The sequence below is a fragment of the Sorex fumeus genome, unplaced genomic scaffold (assembly GCF_029834395.1).
Source record: "Sorex fumeus unplaced genomic scaffold, SorFum_2.1 ptg000081l, whole genome shotgun sequence".
NCBI classification, from domain to species: domain Eukaryota; kingdom Metazoa; phylum Chordata; class Mammalia; order Eulipotyphla; family Soricidae; genus Sorex; species Sorex fumeus.
In genome coordinates this window covers 18,571,042-18,594,464 of record NW_026606138.1, presented here as the reverse complement: position 1 = coordinate 18,594,464, position 23,423 = coordinate 18,571,042, and the positions used below count along the sequence as shown (strand labels likewise).

At 57.2% G+C, this 23,423-nt stretch overlaps 1 protein-coding gene across 1 annotated transcript in view; it reads left to right on the top strand.

The window, feature by feature from the left end:
- Positions 1–23,423, top strand: part of LOC130038920 (CAP-Gly domain-containing linker protein 1-like) — a 39,444-nt gene that overhangs the window by 14,352 nt on the left and 1,669 nt on the right. The window contains 1 exon segment of the mRNA XM_056130711.1: positions 10,643–10,709. Within this exon segment, the coding sequence (XP_055986686.1) occupies positions 10,643–10,709 (67 nt within the window).

Sequence of the window (23,423 nt, the reverse complement as noted above, 5' to 3'; positions counted from 1 at the left end):
AAGCTCGGCCACACAAGAAGAGATGGAGCTGATGTCAGAGGATCGCAGGGCCCTGAGGTCAGAGAATGAATTGCTGGCGAAGGAGAAGCTCTCTCTGAAGTTACAAAGAGGGTGGTTTCAATTGAAACTCAGAGAAGCGGAGGCCAAAAACTCTTCGCTGCGGGAAGAGCAGAGGAAGCTCTGGCTGTTGAACCAAGCGATTCGCTTGGATAAGGAGAAGGTCATCGAGGCCAGGTGGGCCGCGGAGAAGCTCTGCCAGCAGGAGCGGCTGGACCGAGAAGCCCTCGAGGCGGAGAAAGAGAAAGTGCTGGAAGAGGGCAGGGCGGTGCAGGAGGAGCTCCAGAGGGTGGGTGCGGAGAAGGACGCACTGCAGGTCGCCAAGCTGGGGCTGCAGGCCCTGGTGGAGGAGCTGCAGATGAGCAAGAGCAGCCTGGTGGCCGAGTGCAAGAAGGGCCTGGAGGAGAGGGGCCAGCTGGAGGAGCATGTCAAGAAGCTGGTTCTGGAGAACCTATCCCTGGCCAAGGACAAGGACAACATCATCCAGAAGCTGCAGTGCTCCTACGAGGAGCTGGCTCGGGATCAGAAGTCCTCGGTGCAAGAGATCGAGGAGCTCACAGCTGAGAAGGAGGAGGCCGCCCGCGTGGAGTCGGCCCTGCGTGAGCAGCTGAACAGCCTTGGCTCTGAGAAGGAGCTGCTGGGCCAGAAGGCCACGAAGCTCCAGCGGCAGCTGCACTGGCTGCTGAAAGACCAGGCGCTGCTGGAGGCGCAGCAGACCGAGCTGCTGGCCGAGCGGGAGGCGTCCCTGCAGGCCCTGGCCTCCCTGGAGGACACCAGGAACACCAATGCGATGATGCAGAGTAAGGTGGGTGATGGTAGTGACCAGGGCTGTGTAGGCCCGGCCTCAGCCCTGAGAGAAACCATATCCTGGGCCATAGTGATAGCACAGCGGGGAGGGTGTTTGACTTACACACCGAATTCCCAGGTTCAATCCCCGGCATCCCATATGGTCCCCTGAGCACCACCTGGAGTAATTCCTGAGTGCAGTGCTAGGTGAGCCAGTGCCCTCTGACCTCACAGACCCACCTTCCCGGGCTCGAGTGACTGCTGACAGCCTGAGCTGTTCCACCCTAGCCAGGAGTGATCCCTGAGCACAGAGCTAGGGTTTAGTCCCTACCCCACTGGATGTGGCCCCCAAACAAACCAAACTGACTACCCACAAAGGTTCTAGATAAGCATGTATACATACACAGACATGTACATATGTATATATGTGTGTATGCTTCAAAAGAGTCGGGGAATATCTACCATTTAAAATATCCGAGAATGATGCCGGAGCAATAGCATAGCAGGTAGTGTGTTTGCCTTGCACATGGCCAACCCAGGTTCCATCCCCGGCATCCCATATGGTCCCCAAAGCACTGCCAGGAGTACTTCCTGGGTGCAGAGCCTGGAGTCACTCCTGAGCAACGCCGGATTGTGACCCAAAAAGCCCCCTCCCCAAATTAATTGATTCATTAAAATAACAGAAGCCAAAAAGAGGGAAGCTGAGGAAGAAGGGGCTTTGCTCCCCTGGCACCCGTGAGAACCAGGGGCCCCGCACATGCTGCCGGAACCCCACCCCCACACGCTGCCAGCACAAGAGGTGATGCTGAAGGAGTGAGAGGCCCCATGGACAAGGACACATCCCTTCAGTCAAGGGGTCATGTCCTTGCCAGAGCCCTCCAATGCCCTTCCTCTTGCTGCTCTCCCAGAACCTGGGCTTCGGGCTCCCATCACATTGGCAAATCTTCACTTTGCCAGAGTTGAACACCACTTTGGAGGGCTTCTTCCCTGCCAGGAAGGTTCAGTCGCAAACGGAAACGCCCACCAGCATGTGGCTTTTCCAGCCTCTTTGCGCATGCTCTAGGCCCAGAGCTGCGGGAGTCTGATCCTCTGGGCTGCCTTCCTGCTTCTTGCTCCTGTCAAGGGAGACAGCTGGGTGTGGTCCTCCGGGGTTTGCACACTTGGCTGCAGTCCGGTGCCCGCACCTACCATCACCAGGCTCGGGTCTGGCCTGCAGCAGGAGTCAGCCTTGGGGCCTCCTTGATGTCTCTCCTTCCCCAACCCCCCTTCCATCCCACCCGGGTCTGCAGCGCTTTATCGTTTGAATCCTCTCCGAGGAAGGGGACCATTTGGGTCCCAGTGCCCTGAGGAGTTCCCGCACACCCTCACTTCCTGCACTTCTGTACTTAACAGCCAGTGGCCCTGGAGGGCACTTGTGGGCTGAAGTGAACTTTGCATGTGGGCTGTGCAGGTGGACCCTGTGTGGGCTTGTTGGGAACTGAACATTTCCATGTTTTGTTTTGTTTTCTTTTGTTTTCAGCTGGAGGAAGAGAGATCTGTGTTCCTTGGCTCTAGTGTGGGATGGCCTGGGCACTCTCAGAGACTGGCCATCAGAACTTGCCCTGAGGGAGAAAAAGAATCAGTCTGTTTTTCTGGTTTTATTTACACTTTCTTTGGGGGCCACACCTGGCGATACTCCAGGATTCCTCCTGGCTCTGCACTCAGGAATCACTCCTGGCTGCTCTCCGGTGGCCCCTATGGGATGCCAGGGATCAAACCTGGGTTGGCTGCGTGCGAGGCAAGCACCTTTCCCGCTGTGCTATCACTCAGACCCAACGCGCCTGCCAGTTTTCAAGTGAAACATGAATGTTTGTGCCTACAGTCATGCTTACTTTTGTAAAGTGGGATTCCCCCCCCCATTCATTTGAAAGAAGTGAGTTTGGCTTTGTAGGAGAGGGAAGACCCCTCTTGACTCCCTGCTCTGAGAGGAACCGAGGGGTACCAGCATCTCCTCCTGGGGTCTTCCCTGGGCACCCGGGAGCTTGCGCTCAGGAAGGGAAAGGGGAGCTCTGGCTGCCTCAAACCCTGGCTCGGGGACTGGAAGCGGGGCCCAGCCTCCTCTGTGGCGGGCTCCCATGGCTCCCGCAGATGGCTCACCGTCTCACGCTCTCCTTGAACACAGATTGATTTCCTGAATTCCGTGATTGTGGACCTCCAAAAAAAGAATCAGGACCTCAACATGAAAGTGGAGATGATGTCTGAGGCGGCTCTCAAAGGGAACGGGGACGCCCTCAACAATTACGACAACAACAACTTCGGCCTGGCCACCTCATTCTCTGCACTGTGCAGAAATCTCCAGCAATTCCTGGGTTAGATAGCAAGCTACTTGTGAAACACCTACAATAACCAATTTACTGTCTTTACAAAGTTTACTTTTTTTCCATTGTGTTTTTAGATGAATGTATGATGAGAAATTCAACATTAATAATTTTGGATTTTCTTATCAGAAAAAAATTAAATGAAGGACCTGAACCATCAGAAGTTTATCATCCAGTCTGAATCTATTTATGTTCATTTGAATGTTTTCTAGTTCTGTTAAACGTGATAAATAATGTACCATCAGGGCTACATGTATTATAAGAACTGCTATAATTGTATATATGCTTTTGATGTATTTTCCTCTGGAGATTATCAAGTGTCTCACCAGTGAAAGATTGTAATCCATTGACATTTTGAGTAATAAACACGATTGAAATTGTTTCACAAACTATGTAAAGCAGTATTAAAATTTCAGCAAACAATGTTCTATATCTACTTGAATAAAATTATTTCTTTTTGCCAATGTTACCTGATTATTCTCCGGTTTATTTATAAAAGATTTTTGGCTAGCAATCAAGAACTATAGAGTCAAAGAAGTCAAAGAGTTTCTACAATGGAATTCTGATACACCAATTTCTTTTTGTTTCTTTATGTTTGTGCCACACCTGGTGATGTCTTAGGGCTTATTCATGGCTCTGCACTCAGGAATCACTCCTGACAGTGCTTGGGCAGACTATACGGAACGTCAGGGATTGAAGCCAGATTGGCCAAAGCAAATGCCCTACCAGCTCAACTATTGCTCTGTGCCTGTATGCCATTTTCTTAAAAGTGTTTATCTTGGGCTAAAGAGGTAGTACAGTGAGTAGGGTTCTTACCTTGCATGTGGCTGATCTGGGTTCAATGGGAGGAATCCCATCCAGTCATCTGTGGCCCGGCAGGAGCAATCGCTAAGTGCAGAGGCAGGAGTAAACCATAAGAAGCACTGGGTTGGGGGTATGGTGCCACCAGCAGGTCTGTCTGTACAGGAGAACAAAAACTTCAATCAGAGTATCAGGAGAAAAAGACTTAATTCAACAGGATGGAAAAAATCTTGAACTGAGGTGGGGCAGATAAGCCCAGAATTTGAACTTCCTGCAGAAATGCAAACGAAAGTCAGAATGAAAAGCACAAATAGGGGAAGTGCAGGATAGCACAGCAGGCAGGGAACTTGCCTTGTTTGAGGCCAACCCAGGGTCGATCCCTGATCCCCGGCATCCCAGGTGGACCCTCCCCTCGCCAGGAGTGATCCTTGAGCGCATCGCCAGGAGGAAGCCCATCACATCACCAGGTGTGGCCCCAAAACAAAAGAAAGGAAAAAGGCAGATGGGCCTAAGCATATCTGAGCTTTGCTCTAAAGTCTGGGGCCACAGGGAGCACAGGCTTTGCAGGAGGCAGAGTTCCCTCCCTCCACCCAGCCCCCAGCAAGGAGCCAGGAGTATCCCCAAGGCCAGTCCACTGCCAGGCTGCCGAAGATGGAGGACACAAGGAAGGGAAATGCGTTTCTCATGAAATCTACTGTGCTGTAATTCCCTGTGACACAGCGCACCCCCCACCCCACCCCCACCGTCTGTTCTATTGCGGGGAGACCCCCTCCTCTGTACTCTTGAGTGGCGATTGCCTGGGTCTGCTGCGCGTCCACGGTTGCCTCCCATCTCAGGTCCTTCCATCTGCTCATCCTCCCAGCTCCCCACAGCTGGTCCCAAATGGTCGGTTCATCCCTGGTGCTATTTGCAGGAGACAACTCCCAAGTTGGGGGCACACAGACACCAGAGTCCCATCCTCCCCCGCGCTCCCCACAAAGCACAGCCCCCCAGAATCAAGGCTGGCGCCCCTGGCTTGAGGAGGAACCATCCATCAGAACGGGAAGCAGTTTTTTGTTTCATTTTGGTTTTGTTTTTTTAAGACACTCGTCTTGGCATGCAACTTAGTGCTGGAGCGGTAGCACAGCAAGGTAGGGCCTTGCACGCGGCCGACCCGGGTTCGATTCCCAGCATCCCATATGGTCTCCTGAGCAACACCAGGAGTAATTCCTGAGTGCAGAGCCAGGAGTAACCCTGTGCATCACCGGGCGTGACCCCCGGCAAAAATAAATACATAAATAAATTTTAAAAAATAAATGACCCAGTTAACCACTTGTCCATTTCCCTCTGCTGTCTCATCACCTCTTTTCCCCTTCTCCCCCTATGTCCCAGGAAAGTTTATGCAGCCATCCATGGAAAGTCATTCTTTCAGGGGCTGGGGAAGTCGTAGAACTGGTACTATCTTGTCTTGTACACAGCTGAGCTGGGTTCAATCCCTGGCACCCCATGTGGTACCCTGAGCCCAGAGCCATGGTAAACCCTGAGCATGGCCAGGTGTGCACCCATCCACCCCAAAGGAAAAAAACTTTCAGTGAATCTAAGGAACAAATGATGACTTTATTTTTCTTTTGTGGGAGTAAAAAAATTTAAAACTATTAAAAAATTTTAAAACAAATATTGAACTGTTTCTTCTCATTAATCATGGCAAGCTGTGTCTGATTCAGAAATCTGAAGACAACTCAATTGTAGCTAATCCCAGGATCTTCATCACCAGGTAGAGATTGTAAAGGATTCAGATGTAGGTCTGAGTGTGATGGTAGATCAATTGCTAAAAGGAATTTGCTCTGCTCTCAGGTTGAAAGCCTAGATGGGTTTAGGTCCAGTTTCCCTGGGTTCATGCAGAAACCGCTGCCTGCCCCCAAGGGCCTTGTTGGCGTGCAGTCCTGATGGCGGAGGCTCTCTCCATCCTGGGCTCCCACATGGAGGCGCAGAACTGCTGCCTCTGAGCGAGGACGTCGCCTACACTCACCCAGCCCCTGGGTTTGCTGCGGGTTTTCCCCAGACTGTAGTTATCTCCAGCTTAGCTGCACGCGATGTGTGCCAAAGGTGTGTCTCTGCACTTTGTGAAAGTCAGCGTTTCTTTCGGGAGCTTGTCTCCAAGTTAGGTTTTCAGACAGGTTGAAAACAGGTCCAGCTGCGGAAGGCAGGGCCAGTCCTGCCCTGCTCCGACCACTGCTAAAGCCCAGAGCGGGGGCGGGGTGGTCCTGTTCGGCGCACCCCACTTCCCTTATGGCCAAGGACAGATACCAGAACCAGAATGTCAGGTGCGGGCTTTGGTCAGGAACTCTGCGTGTCCGGGAGGCAGCCTCCGCGGTCTTGAGCTCACTGTGGGTGCTGATGTCTGGCTGTCTCTGCGCTCGCGCGCTGCTGTGCTCACCTCACCCTCTCTTTTTCCTCCCACTCCTGCTTCCTTTGCTCTATCTTTGTGTCGTTGATGGAAAGACTAAATAAACTCTATCCACGTTATAATAAATTTCATATATTTTTTTAGTTTCTAATATTTGGTTCTTGTTTTTTTGCATTTTGAAAGGCTGCCAAGTAACACTTTAAGGCATTTGCATCATGACTGAGATTTATTTCTTATGAAAGTCGTAAAGAAAGAATCTGGATAGTGTGATCCCTTTGGAAAGGTTTCTGGCCCCGGACACCTCCCTTCCGGCTCTCCTCCCTCTTCTGTTGCTCATGACACCAAATCTAAAGCGTGTGGCTTTAAAGGGGCCCACGTATTTGTGACTCGGGCATCGGTAAAGAGGCCCGATGTCCTCCAGCCACTTGTGGATTGCACAGTAGAAATCAGAGCTGAGAAGAGACTAAAGGAATAAGCCGTGAGGACTGGTCAGCAGGAGCAGCTGCCGGGGTCTGTTTGGCCGTGTCCATGTAGGGGTCGCCACACGTGCCCACTCGAGGAAAGGCTGCCAGGTGATTGTGCAATGTTCCAGGCTTGTGTCAGGAACACGCCAAGGAAGTTGCCCTCTCCTCCTGTCTCAGAGCTGATGGCTCAGGCTATTTGGATAGTCCTGATGAAAGAATGGGAATGTGGGACTGGAGCGACATTCCAGCGTGGAGAGTGTTTGCCTTGCACACGGCCAACTTGGGTTCGATCCTTGGCATCCCATATGGTCCCCCAAGCACTGCCAGGAGTACTTCCTGAGTGCACAACCAGGAGGATCCCCAGAGATCTCTCGTCTGACCCCCTCCCCCCAAAAAAATTGGAATCTGCTCACGATCACGATCACAACCATCCTGTTGTTCGTCGATTGCCTCGAACAGGCCCCAGTAATGTCTCCTTTGACCTAGCCCTGAGAATTTTTTAAAAAGTGCCATATTCAAGGCTCTTTCAGGGTTAGTGTAATGAGCCTCTTCATTGTTACTGGTATTTGGCATATTGGGTAAGCCACGGGGAGTTTGCCAGACTCTGTCGTGTCGGCAGGTTACATTCGGTAGCCTGCCAGTTTGTCCAAAGAAAGAATGAGATAATAAGATGCTTCCGGGAACTGGGTTTTATAGTCTCTGGGTCTTGGCCGTTGATGGGATTACAGGGCACAAGGGGGGCAGTTGGTGGGTGTAACCCCTGCCTACAGGAATATGGAGGATCTGAGTGGAGGATGCTCAGCCCCAATCTGAGCAGGCTTGGAGATCTCAGCCCCAGGACACGCATGCCTTTGTTCCTCTGCCAGTACCTTCATGCCTGTGGAGAGTGGTCTCAGGATGGTGGTGGCTGGTTGTGGAGGTCTTCACCTGCCGGAGCCCTGGTCGGGGTGCGGAGGGAAACTCAACCTGCTCCCCTCCAAGGGGTCCCGGCGAGTACAGCCCGGCGTGGGGGCAGGAGACTCTGCGCATCCTCCTTAAACCCCTTCACTTTGAATAAACATTTAAAATCAGACTTTCTAAGTATGTGTTAGATTTAGAGGAAGGAACTCTTAAAATAATCTTATGGTGGGATCAGTTGCCAAGTAAGTTTGTTTTGTTTTGCTTTGGGGACACAGTGCTCTTCAGTCATTCCTGCCTCCAGAGACCATGCAGTGCTGGGGACCAACCCAGCTCTCCTGTCTGTGAAGCGTAGACCCCAGCCCAGCCCCAAACACATGCCATAGGAAAGTCAAGATTCCTGACCCACAGGGTCGCATCAGAGATTTCCTTTCCACTAAAACGCTCTTATTTCCACCTAAACAAGATCCTATTCCCTAGCGAGGTGTTGCTCATGTAATAGCTTAACTGCACAGAAGTCCACCCTTTCCGGTGTATTTCCAGCCCTTGGGTGTTGAATTCAGGAGATCTCTGTTAGTCTCAGATTCTTTGCTTTCTATTTAATGATCTGGAGTGTAAGTGTGAGCCAGGCGCTGAGAGAAATACACACTTCTCTTTTCATCTCTGTGAGAATTCCCGTTTGCCGTAAACCCATGAGAATTCTGTAATGTGTGTGCGGGTATCTTGGGTCTCACTAACCAGACATACATTCTGCCATTTCTAACGTGGGCCTCAGTCTCCGATTCCTCCTTTCAGTTTTCGGAGGCATCTGACCCTCGGAACATGCTCTTCGTTCACCCACTCACACGGGGACCAGAGAGACTCGGCTTGTTGCTGTAAGTTAAGCCTCATTCAATGTGTCACCTGCCCGCATCACTGGTGCTATGGCCCAGAGCATGTGATCTAAACATGCATGACCCATTGCCGCAAGGTGGGTTGGAGGGAATACCCAGTGGCCCTCCCAGCTTCTCCCAGGGGTGCACATTCCCTCCATCCCCAAGGCACACAGATTCGAACCACTGAGTAGGACACGAACATCCACTGCTGTCCTGGACCCCAGACTTTAATGAGATCCCCCACTTCACACGCACCTCTGTCTCTCTCCCAATATGCATCCCACGAGCCACACTTCTGTCCCCTCTCATGTCCTTTCCAGGCTGTGGCATTGCCCAGTCTTGACTGAACGTCCGTCCCCACCCTGTGCTCCCCCACACACGTCCTTTTGTGTGTGTTTTAATTGTTGTCATTGCTTGGTAATAATTTATTCAAGAAATAGTACTTCTTCCTGGGATTAGGTGTTTAAAAGAATTCTTTTTTGGGGGGTGTGGGGTGGGGCTGCAACAAGTTCTTTTTTTCTTTCTGTTCTCCATCTCCCAAAGTTATTAACTTGTTTCTTTAAATTCAAATGGACACAATGATACGCTGGTTCTGGCATGTACACACAGGCAAACTTTTTCTCCCTCAGTCAGTAAAATTTTACTAAACTTCTGCAAGCATCAAAGCCTGGGCCCCTCCCCCCACAATAGTCCTGGGAGCCATTGAGCATCAGTTCTAGGGAAGTTGTGCACTGGCCTCTCTCTGGTTTGATTTCTGGTACAGGAAGGGAAGTCGAGGCCCCAGGGGCCATGAGGACCTTCAGGGCCTGTGACCAGTAGTCCGTCGCAGGGGGGCCCTAGGAGGCTCAGTGGGCTGGGGATTTTCCCACCTGGATTGAGGGCGCCCCCGAGCAGGCGAGGGGGTGCGTGGTGAGTCTGGGGTGGGGGCGCTGCAGAGGGGACAGCCCCCTGCGGCAAGTGTGGGCCCCCTGGGCTGCTGCTGATCCCCATCTCCTAGACCGCGTGGAGCCGGGCGCCCACAGAGGAGGGAGCCTGAGCCCGACGCCGCGGCTGGACCCGGACCCAACTCCACAGTCCAGGGGCCCCCGCCCGCCCCGCCCGAGGGGCCGGACAGAGACCCCCGTGCCTGGGGGCCGCGCCAGGGCCCCAGGACTCCCGTGCTCTGCACTCCCCGCGGCCCGCCCGCCACTGCCCCCACTAAAGTAGGTCACGTGGCCTCAGGGTGCGCCTCCTGGGCGCCAGGGTCTGGGGTCCGCCCTGCGCGGGGAGACGGGCGCTGGGGGTCGCCCGCCGGGTGTCGCCAGCACTGCTCCGGCCCCTGCCAACCAACCTGGCGCCACGGAACTCGGGCATCCGGCCGGAGGCCCCGTAGGGACCGCTGCGCCGGCAGCGCCCCCTCCTGCGGCTCCGCAGCCACGGGCCGGCCCCCGAGGGGGGGCGAGCAGGGAACCCCTGGGACGCGGGGACGCGGGCCTGAGCGAGGCGCTGCTGGGTGCGGGTGGGCGGGACACCGCGCCAGGCAGGGCCCGGCACCAGTGCAGTTCCCACGGCGGCCAGCAGAGGGCGCCGCGAGCCGCTCACGGGCCTGCTGTGGCTGCTGGTCGGTCCCTCACTGGGCAGGACCCGGCGATGGCCAGGGGAACCCAAGGACCCCCTGAGTCCGCTCCCAGGAGCCGGGGTGGTTCTGGGGGGAACATGCCCTCGCAAGGCCAGCTGGCAGTGCAGGGGAGATGACGCCAGGGCGCCCTCGTCCCCTCGTCCCCAGCTTCCGGGAGGGTCCCTCGGAGGAAGTAGAAGCAGCGCTGTGCCCCGGCTCTGCTGGGGGGTCTGGGGGATCAGTACAGCCCCCGGGAAGCGCTGAGTCTCGGCGGCCTGTGCCCTGGCTCCGTGGGGCACCCCCAGCGCCCCTAGCGGTATGGAGGGAGATGAGGGGGTGTGATGTCACTATTTTCCGTGACCGTGGCGTCACGTGGCGGCGGGGCCCAGCGGAGCCAAGGCCGCGCACCTGTCTTCAGGCAGGTGAACCTGAACGTGCTGTGCGAGTTCCTGGACATGTGCGCGGGCAGCAAGCTGACAGCCGGGGCGGGTGGCGGCCTCTGGGTCTGGGGGCGCCACCCAGAGTCGGCAGCCCCGAGAGAGGGGGCGTTGTGCTCCCCGCCCCTGTGGCCTGGCTCTGGGAAGGAAAATGGGAGTGACCTGAGTCCTTCTCAGCAGGACGATTACAGCCCCGCGTCCAGGCACACCCCGTGTGCGGGGTGGCGCTGCATGCTTACCCTGGGTACCACTTCTCCCAGCTGCCTGTTCCTCCACGGTTCGCGCAATCAGTTACTCCAAATGAGGAAAAAGGACCCTGTTGTCGCACAGGCGAAATGCTCACAGGCCGCTTGGCATTCGTCCTGGCCCCCAGTGACACCATTCTTGCCTAGGTAGAGGCGAAGGTCAGCTGGAGGCCTGACTCTCTCAGGGGCACATGACACTGTCCCAACTTTCCAAATACTCTCTCAGAATTAAGATACCTATGGGATACCTACACGAGAGGTTTTCATTTGATTGATGCTGGATTATATGACGCCTGTTACATGCTGGGTTGAACGGTTTCCTTGGCAGTTCACCCACGGGGTTCATGACCTCAGTCTGACCCCAGGACACTGCATACACACTCTTTGTGGATGACAGTGAATGTGCTTCCGTGGCCAGTAGCACCCCTTGCCCTGACGCTGTTTTTCATCAGGCCACGGAATATGAGTGTGGTCAGCTATTGCTAACTGCAAGTTTTGTTTGTCCAGAGTTTGCAAATGACTGTTGTTTGCTGTTGGCCGTTACTAAAATCGCTTTTACTAAAAGAATGGGATGCTTCTCCCTCCCGCAGGCAATAGTTTGGGATGAGTATCTCACAGGACCTTTTGACTTGATTGCACAGTACTCACTTCTAAAGGTAAAAAGGTTTTGGTTATTATTACTTTTTTTGAAACTGTCATTCTGGACTCTAGCAAGAGTAATATGATGTTCCACTTCTGGAGTAAGTGGTGTGCAGAGCTGTCTGGTTTTTAGAATCACTGACGCTGTTATGAGTGGTAAATGTTTTATCTTCTGTGGACCTTTTGTTTATTTATTTGAAGTAAAAAAAAAAAACATTTTATTTGGTGACCTTTAGGAAGAGGATGAGCGGAGAGAGAGTAACATTTCAGGAGAGACCGTGGGCTTCTCGAAAGACAGAGAGAGCCCCTACACACATCCCAACATTAGAAAGGAAAGCACAAAAGTCCCCATCTCAAGGAGAGCTGCGGGCACCGCATTTGCTCGGCTACATGGGCACAAGCAGCTCAGGGGCTCGGGCAGCATAGGAGCCTTCAGTGGACCTTTCAAGGGTGGGTGTGCACCCCCCTCTTCTCCTTGACGGAGCGGCATGTCTTCTGATTGTTACTTCATGTGGTTCCAAGTTTTTCAGACACAGGATTGGTTACTTCAGCCTGAATTTATACACCTGGCTTTGGGGAATCTAAATTTTTATCCTAAAGTGGTTTTGAATTTTATTTGGGGGCTTGTGCCAGGCAGTGCTCAGGACTTACACCTGGCTTTGCACTTAGGATCACTCCTGGCAGTGCTCAGTGGACAGTATGTGATGCTGGGGATAGAACCCCGGGTCAGCTGAATGCAAAGCAAGCACCTTACCCACTGTACTATCTCCCTGGCCCCGGGTCTCCTGAGCACTGCCCCGGGGCACCTCCTGGTGGTGATTCTTAGCAGTTCGATGAGGCTTGGCGCTCTGGTGGCAGGGATATCCCAGGCCTCTCTTGGGATGCACATGGCAATGCTTGAGACCCTTGTGGTGCCAGGGGGCGAAGTTGGCAGTCATGTGTCAGGCATGTACCGTAACCCCTGCATTCTCTGACTCAACACTAAAGTCTACTGTGCTTTGGAGTGGGAGTGTTAGAACACCTGAGTTTTTGTTGTTGGTCTGTTTTGTTTGGGCCACCCCTGGCAGTGCTCAGACTTACCCCTAGCTCTGCACTCAGGAATGACTCTTGGTGGTGTTTGGGGACGGTGTGGGAGGCCGGCAATCCAACCCGGGTTGGCTGCCTGCAGTGATGTCTGAGTTAGGGTCGGCTGCTAAGCTTTAGGGGTTCTGTTCACCATTTGTATATGTTCTTTCCTAGGAACATGAAATCTATGGCATCCAGAACAGTAAGTGAAGTGACATCATTTACTAATAGGTTAGCTGAGTAAAATCAATCTCAAAAGTGTCTGTTTTCGAAGGTGCGGCCTTTGTGTGTAAGTCAGAATACTTGAAAATGTCAGGCACTGACTTTCAGCCCAAGGTTAAAGTGAGCTTGAGCCAGGACATCATCGGGGAAACTGAGGCGAAGGCCTTGTGCAGAGGGCCATGCGGTGTGCAGCCCCGCTGCTCGGGCCGCCCAGGGAGGCGTGAGGAATAGAGCGTTTCTGAGGGGTGCCTGGGTCCGAGGTCATGGGGCTTTGGCCCCAGATGTTAGATTCTGTAGCATTTCAGATCTGAGTGGTGGCTAGGAAAGCTCACGGGGCTAGTGCCAGGTGCACAGCCAGCACTCGGTTCCATCCGCGCTCCTGTCTCATCCAGTGAGCACTGAGCCGGGAGTAGCTCCTGCTGGGATACAGTCTGAGAAGTTTCCCACAGTGTGATTGTGTCTTTTCTTCAGAACAGGGAGTCCCAGGCCGCAAGAGGGGTAACTCCGGCTCCTTCAGGAGTGTCCCTGGGCGGGGGCTGGGGAAACAGCCCTGGGGATAGAGCCCCGTTCTGGAAGGACAGGGATGCAGCTAACTGCATGGGGTCTATCTGCGGACACAGAGCCCTGCAGCAGCTGAGTGCTGGCCGAGTCCAGACAGTGCTGTCTGTCCAGTGTGCCAAGCTGGTTATCGCAGAGTGGATTGTGATGGTGTGTGTGTGTGTGTGTGTGTGTGTTAGTGTGTATGTCACTGCAGTGGTGAATGCGTGGCTCAGTGACAGCGGCCATGGAAGCAGAACAGGACCACACATGGAGGCATTTCCACACAACAAAGCGTTTTCCTGCTCTTTCATGATTATGGGGGTGTTTCCGGTTTGTTTTTTACCAGTTGCTCTGAAGGATAACTTCTTAAGTTGCTTCCTTTTGTGGGGACAGTCATAAGCAGTGCCCCAGGGGCTGTGGGGCTGATCTTGGTGATTTTCTGCTGTGGGGCCAGTCCGTGGCCCTGTGGCCACCAGGGCTGTGCCTGGCAGCGGCTGGGCGTGATGCCACACACACACACAGCCCCTCTGGGTTGATTTCTGGCACAGGAACGGAAGTCGAGGCCCCAGGGGCCGTGAGGACCCTCAGGGCCTTCGACCCGCAGTCTTTGGTCAGCGGGTCCTAGGAGGCTCAGTTGGCTGGGGGTTTTTCCACCTGGAGTGGAGGGTGCCCCTGAGCAGGCGTAGGGGTGCGTGGTGAGTCTGGGGCGGGCCGCTGCAGCGGGACAGCCCCCTGCCGGCAGGTGCGGGCCGCCCACGCGCCACTGACCCCCATCTCCTTGGCCGCGCGGAGACGGGCTCCCCCGATGAGGGAGACGCGGAGCCGGAAGCCTGAGCCCAACACCCCCACCAGACCCGGATCCCGCGCCACACGCCAGGGGCCCACGCCCGCCCGCCTGCCCCGCCCAAGGGGCCGGACGCCGAGGCCGCCGTCCAGTCCTTTCGCCACCGCCCCCGCCGCCCAGGCCCCGCCGACAGACGCCTCTGGACTCAGACCCCCGCGCCGGGGGACCGCGCCCGCACCCCAGGACTCGCGAGCCCTGCGGCCCGCCCGCCGCTGCCCCCAGGAAAGCCGGTCACGTGGCCTCGGGGTGCGCCTCGCTGGGCGCCGGGGGCTGGGGTCCACCCCGCGCGGGGAGAAGGGCGCCGGGGGTCGCCCGCCGGGAGTCGCCAGCCCTGCTCCGGCCCCCGCCAACCAACCTGGCGCCACGGAGCTCGGGCATCAGGCCGGAGGCCCCCCAGGGACCGCTGCGCGGGCAGCGCCCCCTCCTGCGGCTCCGCAGCCACGGGCCGTTCCCCGAGGGGAGGGCAGGGAACCCCCGGGACGCGGGGATGCGGGCCTGAGCGAGGCGCTGCTGAGTGCGGGTGGGCGGGACCCCCCCCAGGCAGGGCCCGGCACCTTGCAGTTCGCACGGCGGCCAGCAGAGGGCGGGGCAAGCCGCTCATCTGCCTGCTGGTGCTGCAGGTCGGTCCCTCACTGGGCAGGACCCAGCGATGGCCAGGGGAACCCGAGGACCCCCTGAGACTGCTCCCAGGAGCCGGGGCAAGGGTGTGGGGAACATGCCCTCGCAAGGTCAGCTGGCAGTGCAGGGGAGATGACGCCAGGGCGCCCTCGTCCCCCCGCCCCCAGCTTCCCGGGAGGGTCCCTAGGAGGGAGCAGAGGCAGTGCTGTGCCCGGCTCTGCTGGGGGTCTATACAGCCCTCGGGGAGCGCTGAGTCTCCGCGGCCTGTGCCCTGGCTCAGTGGGGCACCCCCAGCGCCCCTAGCGGGACAGTGGGAGATGAGGGGACATGGGGCCCTGGGGTCAGAGCTGGGGGCGCTTCTGCTTCCGCATGGGGGTCACAGAGACCTTGGTGACCTGGGCCCTCTGGGCTGGGGCCCGCCTGCAGCCCCTGCTGTAGCCTGGGCGGGCGAGTCGCGGGGGCCATCCCAGCTGCAGCAGTGCTTGGGGACCATGTGGCGCAGACCCCTGTGCTGCCTCTCTGCCCCCAATTTCTTGATTCTTTAAAAGAAGCGTGTGGGAGCCAGAGACACTACAGCAGACAGGGCACTTGCTTGGCGTGCAGAAGACTCGGGGTCGAATCCCGGCACCCCATAAGGTCCCCCTGCATTGTAAACCAAAAGGCGTGTGTCAGGGAGAGGGGGAGAGAGGAGAGAGGGAGAGAGGGAATGGAGAGAGCACTGCAGAAAGGAGGAGGGAGAGAGAGGTGCCTTGCCTGCCTGGGGGCGTAGGGAGACTGGGAACATTGGTGGTGAGCAATGTACACTGGTGAAGGCACAGGTGTTGGGACATGATATGACTGAAATCCAACCATGATCAACTCTGTGTTTCATTAGGATTTAAAAATTTCACAAAGAAAATAACATTTTTAAAAAGAAAAAACAAATTTAAGTCAATCTTGAAATTTTGAGCGAGCAGCAGTGCAGTGGGCTGGTGAGCGGTTCTGGCAGAGCCTCACCTGGCAGCTGTGGTGGGAGTCAGCTCCCACGCTCCAGAAGCTTCCAAAGCTTGGCGCCTCTCCCTGGCCCAAACTCATCAGCGTTATTTGGGGGGCTGCAGGGGCTGAAGCATATGAAGCATATCCCGCCTGCAGGCAAATGCCTTAATCCCTGTACTATCCCCAGCCCTTGAAGGTGAGACTTTTAAGCGGGACGAGGACCAATTTTATCTTTATTTATTTTGTTTCTTTTATTTATTTATTTTGCTTTGGGGTCACGTCCAGAGGTGCTCAGGGGTTACTTGTGGCTCTGCACTCGGGAATTACGCCTGGCGGTGCTTGGGGGACCCTATGGGATGCTGGGGATCGAACCCGGGTCGGCCGTGTGCAACGCAAACGCCATAACCATTGCGCTGTCGCTCTGGTCCCTTCCCTTTATTTTATTTCAACCACACAAAAAAAAACCAATGTTCTGCGCCCCACCCGCGATGTCCAGGGGCTGCCCGGGCAGGGGTCGCCCCGAAGTCTTAGCACCAGCGCTGCTGTCTCTGACGCCAGTTCTCCCATATGGTCCCCCGAGCATCCCATATGGTTCCCCGAGCACCTCATATGGTCCCCCGAGCATCCCATATGGTCCCCCGAGCACCACTAGGAGTAGTTCTTGAGTGCATGAGCCAGGAGTAACCCCAGTGCATTGCTGGGTGTGACCCAAAAAGAAAAAAAATAAAAAGAGAGTCCCGCGACGGGCACCAGCATTGCCGCCCCATCAGGTGGAGTGCAGGTGAAGCGCGTTGTGTGATTTCCCTCCTCTGTTCTCCACACTTGCTGGATGAAGGGATTGAGGCACAGGAGTGATCTTGAGGCCCCGCTGGGGACCATGTGCTCTGTCAACGGGCCGCCCGGGCCGCGGCTGACCCCCATCTCCTAGACCGCGCGGAGCCGGGCTCCCCCTGATGAGGGAGACTCAGAGCCCGAAGCCTGAGCCCGACGCCGCCGGACCCGGACCCGGACCCGGAGCTGCACGCCAGGGGCCCCCGCCGCCCGCCCCGCATGAGGGGCCGGACGCTGAGGCCGCTGTCCAGTCCTGCCGCCGCCGCCGCCCGGGCCCTGCAGACAGACGCCTCCGGACTCAGACCCCCGCGCCGAGGGGCCGCGCCCATGCCCCAGGACTCGCGCGCCCTGAGCTCCCCGCGGCCCGCCCGCCGCTGCCCCCAGTAAAGAAGGTCACGTGGCCTCGGGGTGCGCCTCGCTGGGCGCCGGGGACTGGGGTCCGCCCCGCGTCAGGGAGACGGGCGCCGGGGGTCGCCCGCCGGGAGTCGCAGGCCCTGCTCCGTCCCCCGCCAACCAACCTGGCGCCACGGAGCTCTGGCATCAGGCCGGAGGCCCCCCAGGGACCGCTGCGCGGGCAGCGCCCCTCCTGCGGCTCCGCAGCCACGGGCCGGCCCCCGAGGAGCAGGCAGGGAACCCCCGGGACGCGGCCTGAGAGAGGCGCTGCTGGGTGCGGGTGGGCGGGACCCCCGCGCCAGGCAGGGCCAGGCACCTTGCAGTTCGCACGGCGGCCAGCAGAGGGCGCAGCGAGCCGCTCACCGACTTGCTGGGGCTGCTGGTCGGTCCCTCTCTGGGCAGGACCCTGCGATGGCCAGGGGAAGCCGAGGACCCCCTGAGACCGCTCCCAGGACCCGGGGTGGGGGTGGGGGAACATGCCCTCGCAAGGCCAGCTGGCAGTGCAGGGGAGATGACGCCAGGGCGCCCTCGTCCCCCCGCCCCCAGCTTCCCGGGAGGGTCCCTCCAAGGGAGCAGAGGCAGCGCTGTGCCCCGGCTCTGCTGGAGGTCTGGGGGGTCTGTACAGCCCCCGGGGAGCGCTGAGTGTCGGCGGCCTGTGCCCTGGCTCGGTGGGGCACCCCCGGCGCCCCTAGTGGGACGGTGGGAGATGAGGGGGCATGGGGCCCTGGGGTCAGAGCTGGGGGCTCTTCTGCTTCCGCATGGGGGTCACAGAGACCTTGGTGACCTGGGTCCTCTGGACTGGGGCCCGCCTGCAGCCCCTGCTGTAGTCTGGGCGGGCGAGTCGCGGGGGCCATCCCAGCTGCAGCAGTGCTTGGGGACCATGTGGCGCAGACCCCTGTGCTGCCTCTCTGCCCCCATGTTCTTGGTTCTTTAAAAGAAGCGTGTGGGAGCCAGAGACAATACAGCAGACAGGGCACTTGCTTGGCGTGCAGAAGACTCGGGGTCGAATCCCGGCACCCCATAAGGTCCCCCTGGGTCTGCCAGGAGTGGCCCCAACAGTCCCTGTCACTGTCACTGTTCATCGATTTGCTCGAGCGGGCCCAGTAACGTCTCGACTGTGACAATTGTTACTGTGTTTGGTATATCGAATATGATACGTCACAGGTAGCTAGCCAGGGTTTGCTGTGTGGGCGAGATACTCTTGGTAGCTTGCCGGGCTCTTGAGAGGCAGAGGAATCGAACTCGGGTCGCCATGTTGGCCGCTTACAAGGCAAACACCCTTTTTTTGGACCACACCCAGCAGTGCTCAGGGCTTACTCCTGGCTCTGCACTCAGGAATTACTCTTGGTGGAGCTCAGGGACCCTATGGGAAGCCAAGGATTGAACTCAGGTTGGGTCATGTGCCAGGCAAACGCACCTGGGCATTTGGGCCTCTCCCTCTGCCCCCACCCCCAAGAAAGACCTTTTCTCCCTCACAGTCAGTAAAATTTCACTAAACTTCTGCAAGCATCAAAGCATCTGGGACCCTCCCCCCGCAATAGTCCTGGGAGCCGTTGAGCATAGGTTCTAGGGCAGTTGTACACTGGCCTCTCTTCTGGGTTGATTTCTGGCACAGGAAGGGAAGTCGAGGCCCCAGGGGCCGTGAGGACCCTCAGGACCTGCGACCAGCAGTCCGTGGCCGGCAGGTCCAAGGAGACTCAGTGGGCTGGGGGTTTTCCCACCTGGAGTGGAGGGCACCCCGAGCAGGCGTGGGGGTGCGTGGTGAGTCTGCGGCGGGGGCGCTGCAGCGGGGACAGCCCCCTGCCGGCACGTGCTGGCCGTCTGGGCCGCCGCTGACCCCCATCTCCTGGACCGCGCTGGGCCGGGCGCCCCCCGACGAGGGAGATGCGGAGCCCGAAGCCTGAGCCCAACACTGCCAGTCCCGGAGCTGCACGCCAGGAGCCCCCGCCTGCCCCGCCCCGCACGAGGGGCCGGACGCCGAGGCCGCCTTCCAGTCCAGCCGCCCCCCCCCCCCCCACCGCGGACAGACGCCACCGGACTCAGACCCCCGCGCCGGGGGTCCGCGCCCGCGCCCCAGGACTCGCGCGCTCTGCGCTCCCCGCGGCCGCCGGGGGCTGGGGTCTGCCCCGCGTCGGGGAGACGGGCGCCTGGGGTCGCCCGCCGGGAGTCGCCAGCCCTGCTCCGGCCCCCGCCAACCCACCTGGCGCCACGGAGCTCGGGCATCCGGCCGGAGGCCACCCCAGGGACCGCTGCGCGGGCAGCGCCCCCTCCTGCGGCTCCGCAGCCACGGGCCGGCCCCCGAGGGGCGGGCAGGGAACCCCCGGGACTCGGGGACGTGGGCCTGAGCAAGGCGCTGCTGGGTGCGGGTGGGCGGGACCCCCGCGCCAGGCAGGACCCGGCACCTGTGCAGTTTGCACGGCGGCCAGCAGAGGGCGCCGCGAGCCAGTGACCGGCCTGCTGGGGCTGCTGGTCGGTCCCTCACTGGGCAGGACCCAGCGATGGCCAGGGGAACCCGAGGACCCCCTGAGACCGCTCCCAGGAGCCGGGGCAGGGGGTGCGGGGCGGGGAACATGCCCTCGCAAGGCCAGCTGGCAGTGCAGGGGAGATGACGCCAGGGCGCCCTCGTCCCAAACCCCCGCCCCCAGGTTCCTGGGATGGTCCCTCCAAGGGAGCAGAGGCAGCGCTGTGCCCCGGCTCTGCTGGGGGTCTGGGGTGTCTGTACAGCCCCCGGGAGCGCTGAGTCTCGGCGGCCTGTGCCCTGGCTCGGTGGCGCACCCCAGGCCCCCCCTAATGGGACGGTGGGACATGAAGGGGTGTGATGTCACTCTTTTCATGTGACCGTGGCGTCAGGTGGCGGCGGGGCCCAGAGGCGCCAAGGCCGCGCACCTGCCGGCAGGCGGGTGAACCTGAATGTGCTGCGCGAGTTCCAGGACATGTGCGCGGGCAGCAAGCTGAGGGCCAGGGCGGGCAGCGGCCTCTGGGTCCGGGGGCGCCCCCAAGTGCCGGATGCCCAGAGAGAGAGGGAGCGCTGCGCTCCCCGCCCCTGCGGCTCGGCTTTGGGAAGGAAAACGGGGGGCGACTCGAGTCCATCTCTGCCCCGCGTCCAGGCACTCCCCGCTGTCCCCGTGTGTGGGGTGGCGCTGCATGCTACCCTGGGTACCACTTCTCCCAGCTGCCTGTTCCTCCCCGGTTCGCGCAATCAGTTACGCCAAATGAGGAAAAAGGACCCTGGTGTCGCACAGGCGAAATGCTCACAGGCCGCTTGGCAATCGTCATGGGCCCCAGTGACACCATCCTTGCCTAGGTAGAGGCAAAGGTCAGCTGGAGGCCTGACTCTCTCAGGGGCACATGACACTGTCCCAGCTTTCCAAATACTCTCTCAGAATTAAGATACCTATGGAATACCTACACGAGAGGTTTTCATTTGATTGACGCTGGAGTATATGACGCCTGTTACATGCTGGGTTGAACGGTTTCCTTGGCAGTTCACCCACGGGGTTCATGACCCCAGTCTGACCCCAGGACACTGCATACACACTCTTTGTGGAGGACAGTGAATGTGCTTCCGTGGCCAGTAGCACCCCTTGCCCTGACGCTGTTTTTCATCAGGCCACGGAATATGAGTGTGGTCAGCTATTGCTAACTGCAAGTTTTGTTTGTCCAGAGTTTGCAAATGACTGTTGTTGGCCGTTACTGAAATTGCTTTTACTAAAAGAACGGGACGCTTCTGTCTCCCGCAGGCAATAGTTTGAGATGAGTATCTCACAGGACCGTTTGGCTTGATTGCACAGGGTGATACCATTTCAACGAAACTCTTCAGTGCCACCCTCGAGAACATCATGCGACGACTGGAATGGGAAGGAATGGGAGTGAAGATAGATGGTCGGCAACTACACCACCTCTGCTTTGCTGATGACATTGTTTTAATAACACCAAACATCAGTCAAGCGGCACAAATGCTGGCCGACTTTGACCGTGAGTGTGGAAAGGTAGGACTACAGCTGAATCTTACGAAGACAATGTTTATGAGAAACAACCTTGTTCCTGACGCCCCATTCGCTCTCAATGAAACGACCATCTCCGAATGCAACAGCTATGTGTACCTAGGTCGAGAGGTCAACATGACAAATGACCTGGCACCCGAGCTGCGCAGGAGGAAGAGAGCGGCTTGGAACGCCTTCAAGAACGTCGAAGAAATAGCTAAGAGGACGAAGAACCTCTGGCTCCGGGCACATCTCTTTGATTCCACTGTTCTTCCTGCATTAACATATGCGTCAGAGACCTGGGCCCTATGCAAACAAGATGAGAACGCTATTCAGGTCTCCCAAAGAAGAATAGAAAGAGCTATGCTTGGAATATCACGTTCACTCAAATGAGAGAGAGAATCCGGAGTTCTGACATCCGTCGACGATCAAGAATCAGGGACGCTGTCTCATATGCCAAGGTGCCGAAAATCAGATGGGCTGGTCACGTAATGAGATTTAAAGACGACCGCTGGACTAGAGCTGTTACCGACTGGATTCCACGGGATGTAAAAAGACCGCGTGGCCGCCCACCTTCCAGATGGTCAGACTTCTTCATCAAGATCATGAACGATCGGTTTGAGGCCCTTCATGTTCCCGGAGCGAACAGATGCCATTGGGCTACACTAGCACGCGACAGGGACAAATGGAGACGTTACTGGCGCCCGCTCGAGCAAATCGCCGACTAATGGGAAGTAAAGTGATTAAGTGATTAAGTGCTTAGGTATCTCAGAGCTGATGCATGGTCCATACGGAATCATTCCTCTAGTGGTTTTAGTGCTCATCAGGACACCTTTGCTTGCCAGCGCTTTAGGAAGTGGCTGTTTGGACAGATGTGAGAGTGTGTCGGAGGAGAATGGGGGGTTAGGAGTAGGATAGTCTGCAGTCAGCCAAGGATAGATCCTCGGAACCCAGTGTGGTCGCCAAGTCTTCCGGGAGTGACTTCTGAGTGCATAGCCAGGAGTTATCCCTGAGCACCTGCAGGTTTGGCCCAAAAACTATAAATAGAGAATGGGAAACTTTGTGGATTGGGGCTCGTGGAGGCAGGGCAAACCACAGAAACCCCCTATCTCAGGACAGTAGAGAGCTCCGGCCTGTCTCAGTAGAAGGACCCAGATTTCTTTATAAAAAGAAAAACAGCTAGTGGTTCTTTTTCAAGTACTGAATACCATATGCTCAAATTTCATAAGCAAAGTCAGACGAAGCTGACTAAAATTTAATGCTGCAGCATCTATGGAGGAAGTGCACCAGCCCAGTCTGCATTACGTTTGATCGACGTGGCCCCTACGGACGGACTTAAAAGCATGCGGGGTATTTGCGCAAGATCGGGCACGGTGTGAAGCCACCATTTATTTTCCTAGAGACATCGCTTGATTAAATAGAAACATTTTTTTTTCGGCAAGAAACAGATGTCCATTGCAATAACCCTGAGAGGATTTTGTTTTTTTTTTCTCTTTTTGGGTGACACCTGGCAATGCACAGGGATTACTCCTGGCTCTGTACACAGGAATTACCCCCGGTGGTGCTCAGGGGACCATATAGGATGCTGGGAACTGGGAATCGAATCCGAGTTGGCCGCGTGCAAGGCAAACGCCCTACCCGCTGTGCTGTTGCTCCAGCCCCAACCCTGAGAGTTTTCATGTCCCATCAATGACCCGAGAGAAAACAGCACTGCCCCTTGGCAGAGCACAGGTCAGCGGTTTCCAGAAAAAGCATCACATCAAGAGAGCAGGAAAACTAGAAACTTGGGCTGAGTCGGTAGTGGGGGGTTAGCTCATAAGCGTCTCTTTAGAGCCCACTGTTTGTCAGGCACACGTGGGGCCCTGGGGAGCAGTCCTCGCGTCGGGGCCTTGGGACAACGCACAGTCCTTCTCTTGCAGTGAAGACAGACGTGGCCCCACAAGAGATTTCCACATTTTGTTTGTGCCCCGGCGTAGCCTGCTGTGTGAGCAGCGGCTGAAGGACCTGGGCGTCCTGGGCTCCTTCATCCATAGGAAGGAGTACGGCCTGGACCTCATTCCCTTCGACGGGGACCTTCTCTCCATGGAGTCGGAGGGCGCCTTCAGAGTAAGTTCAGTGTTTGCCCTTTGAACTTGACACTCCTTTCTGCCTCTTTTGTGATGGTGACACTCACACTGGCATTTTAGTGATTCCTGGAAGTGTCCAGTTTCTTCCTTTTGGGGAGAGATGGGAGTTGGTCCACACCCAGCAGTGCTCAAGGTTTACTCCTGGTTCTGTGCTCAAGGATCACTCCTGCGCTTGCTCGGGGACCATTTGTGGTGCTGGGGCTAGAACCCAGATTGACTGCGTGCAAGACCAGCGCCTTCCCCTGTGCTGTCTCTCGGGCCGCTGCTCCTCTTGCTTATGGAGAC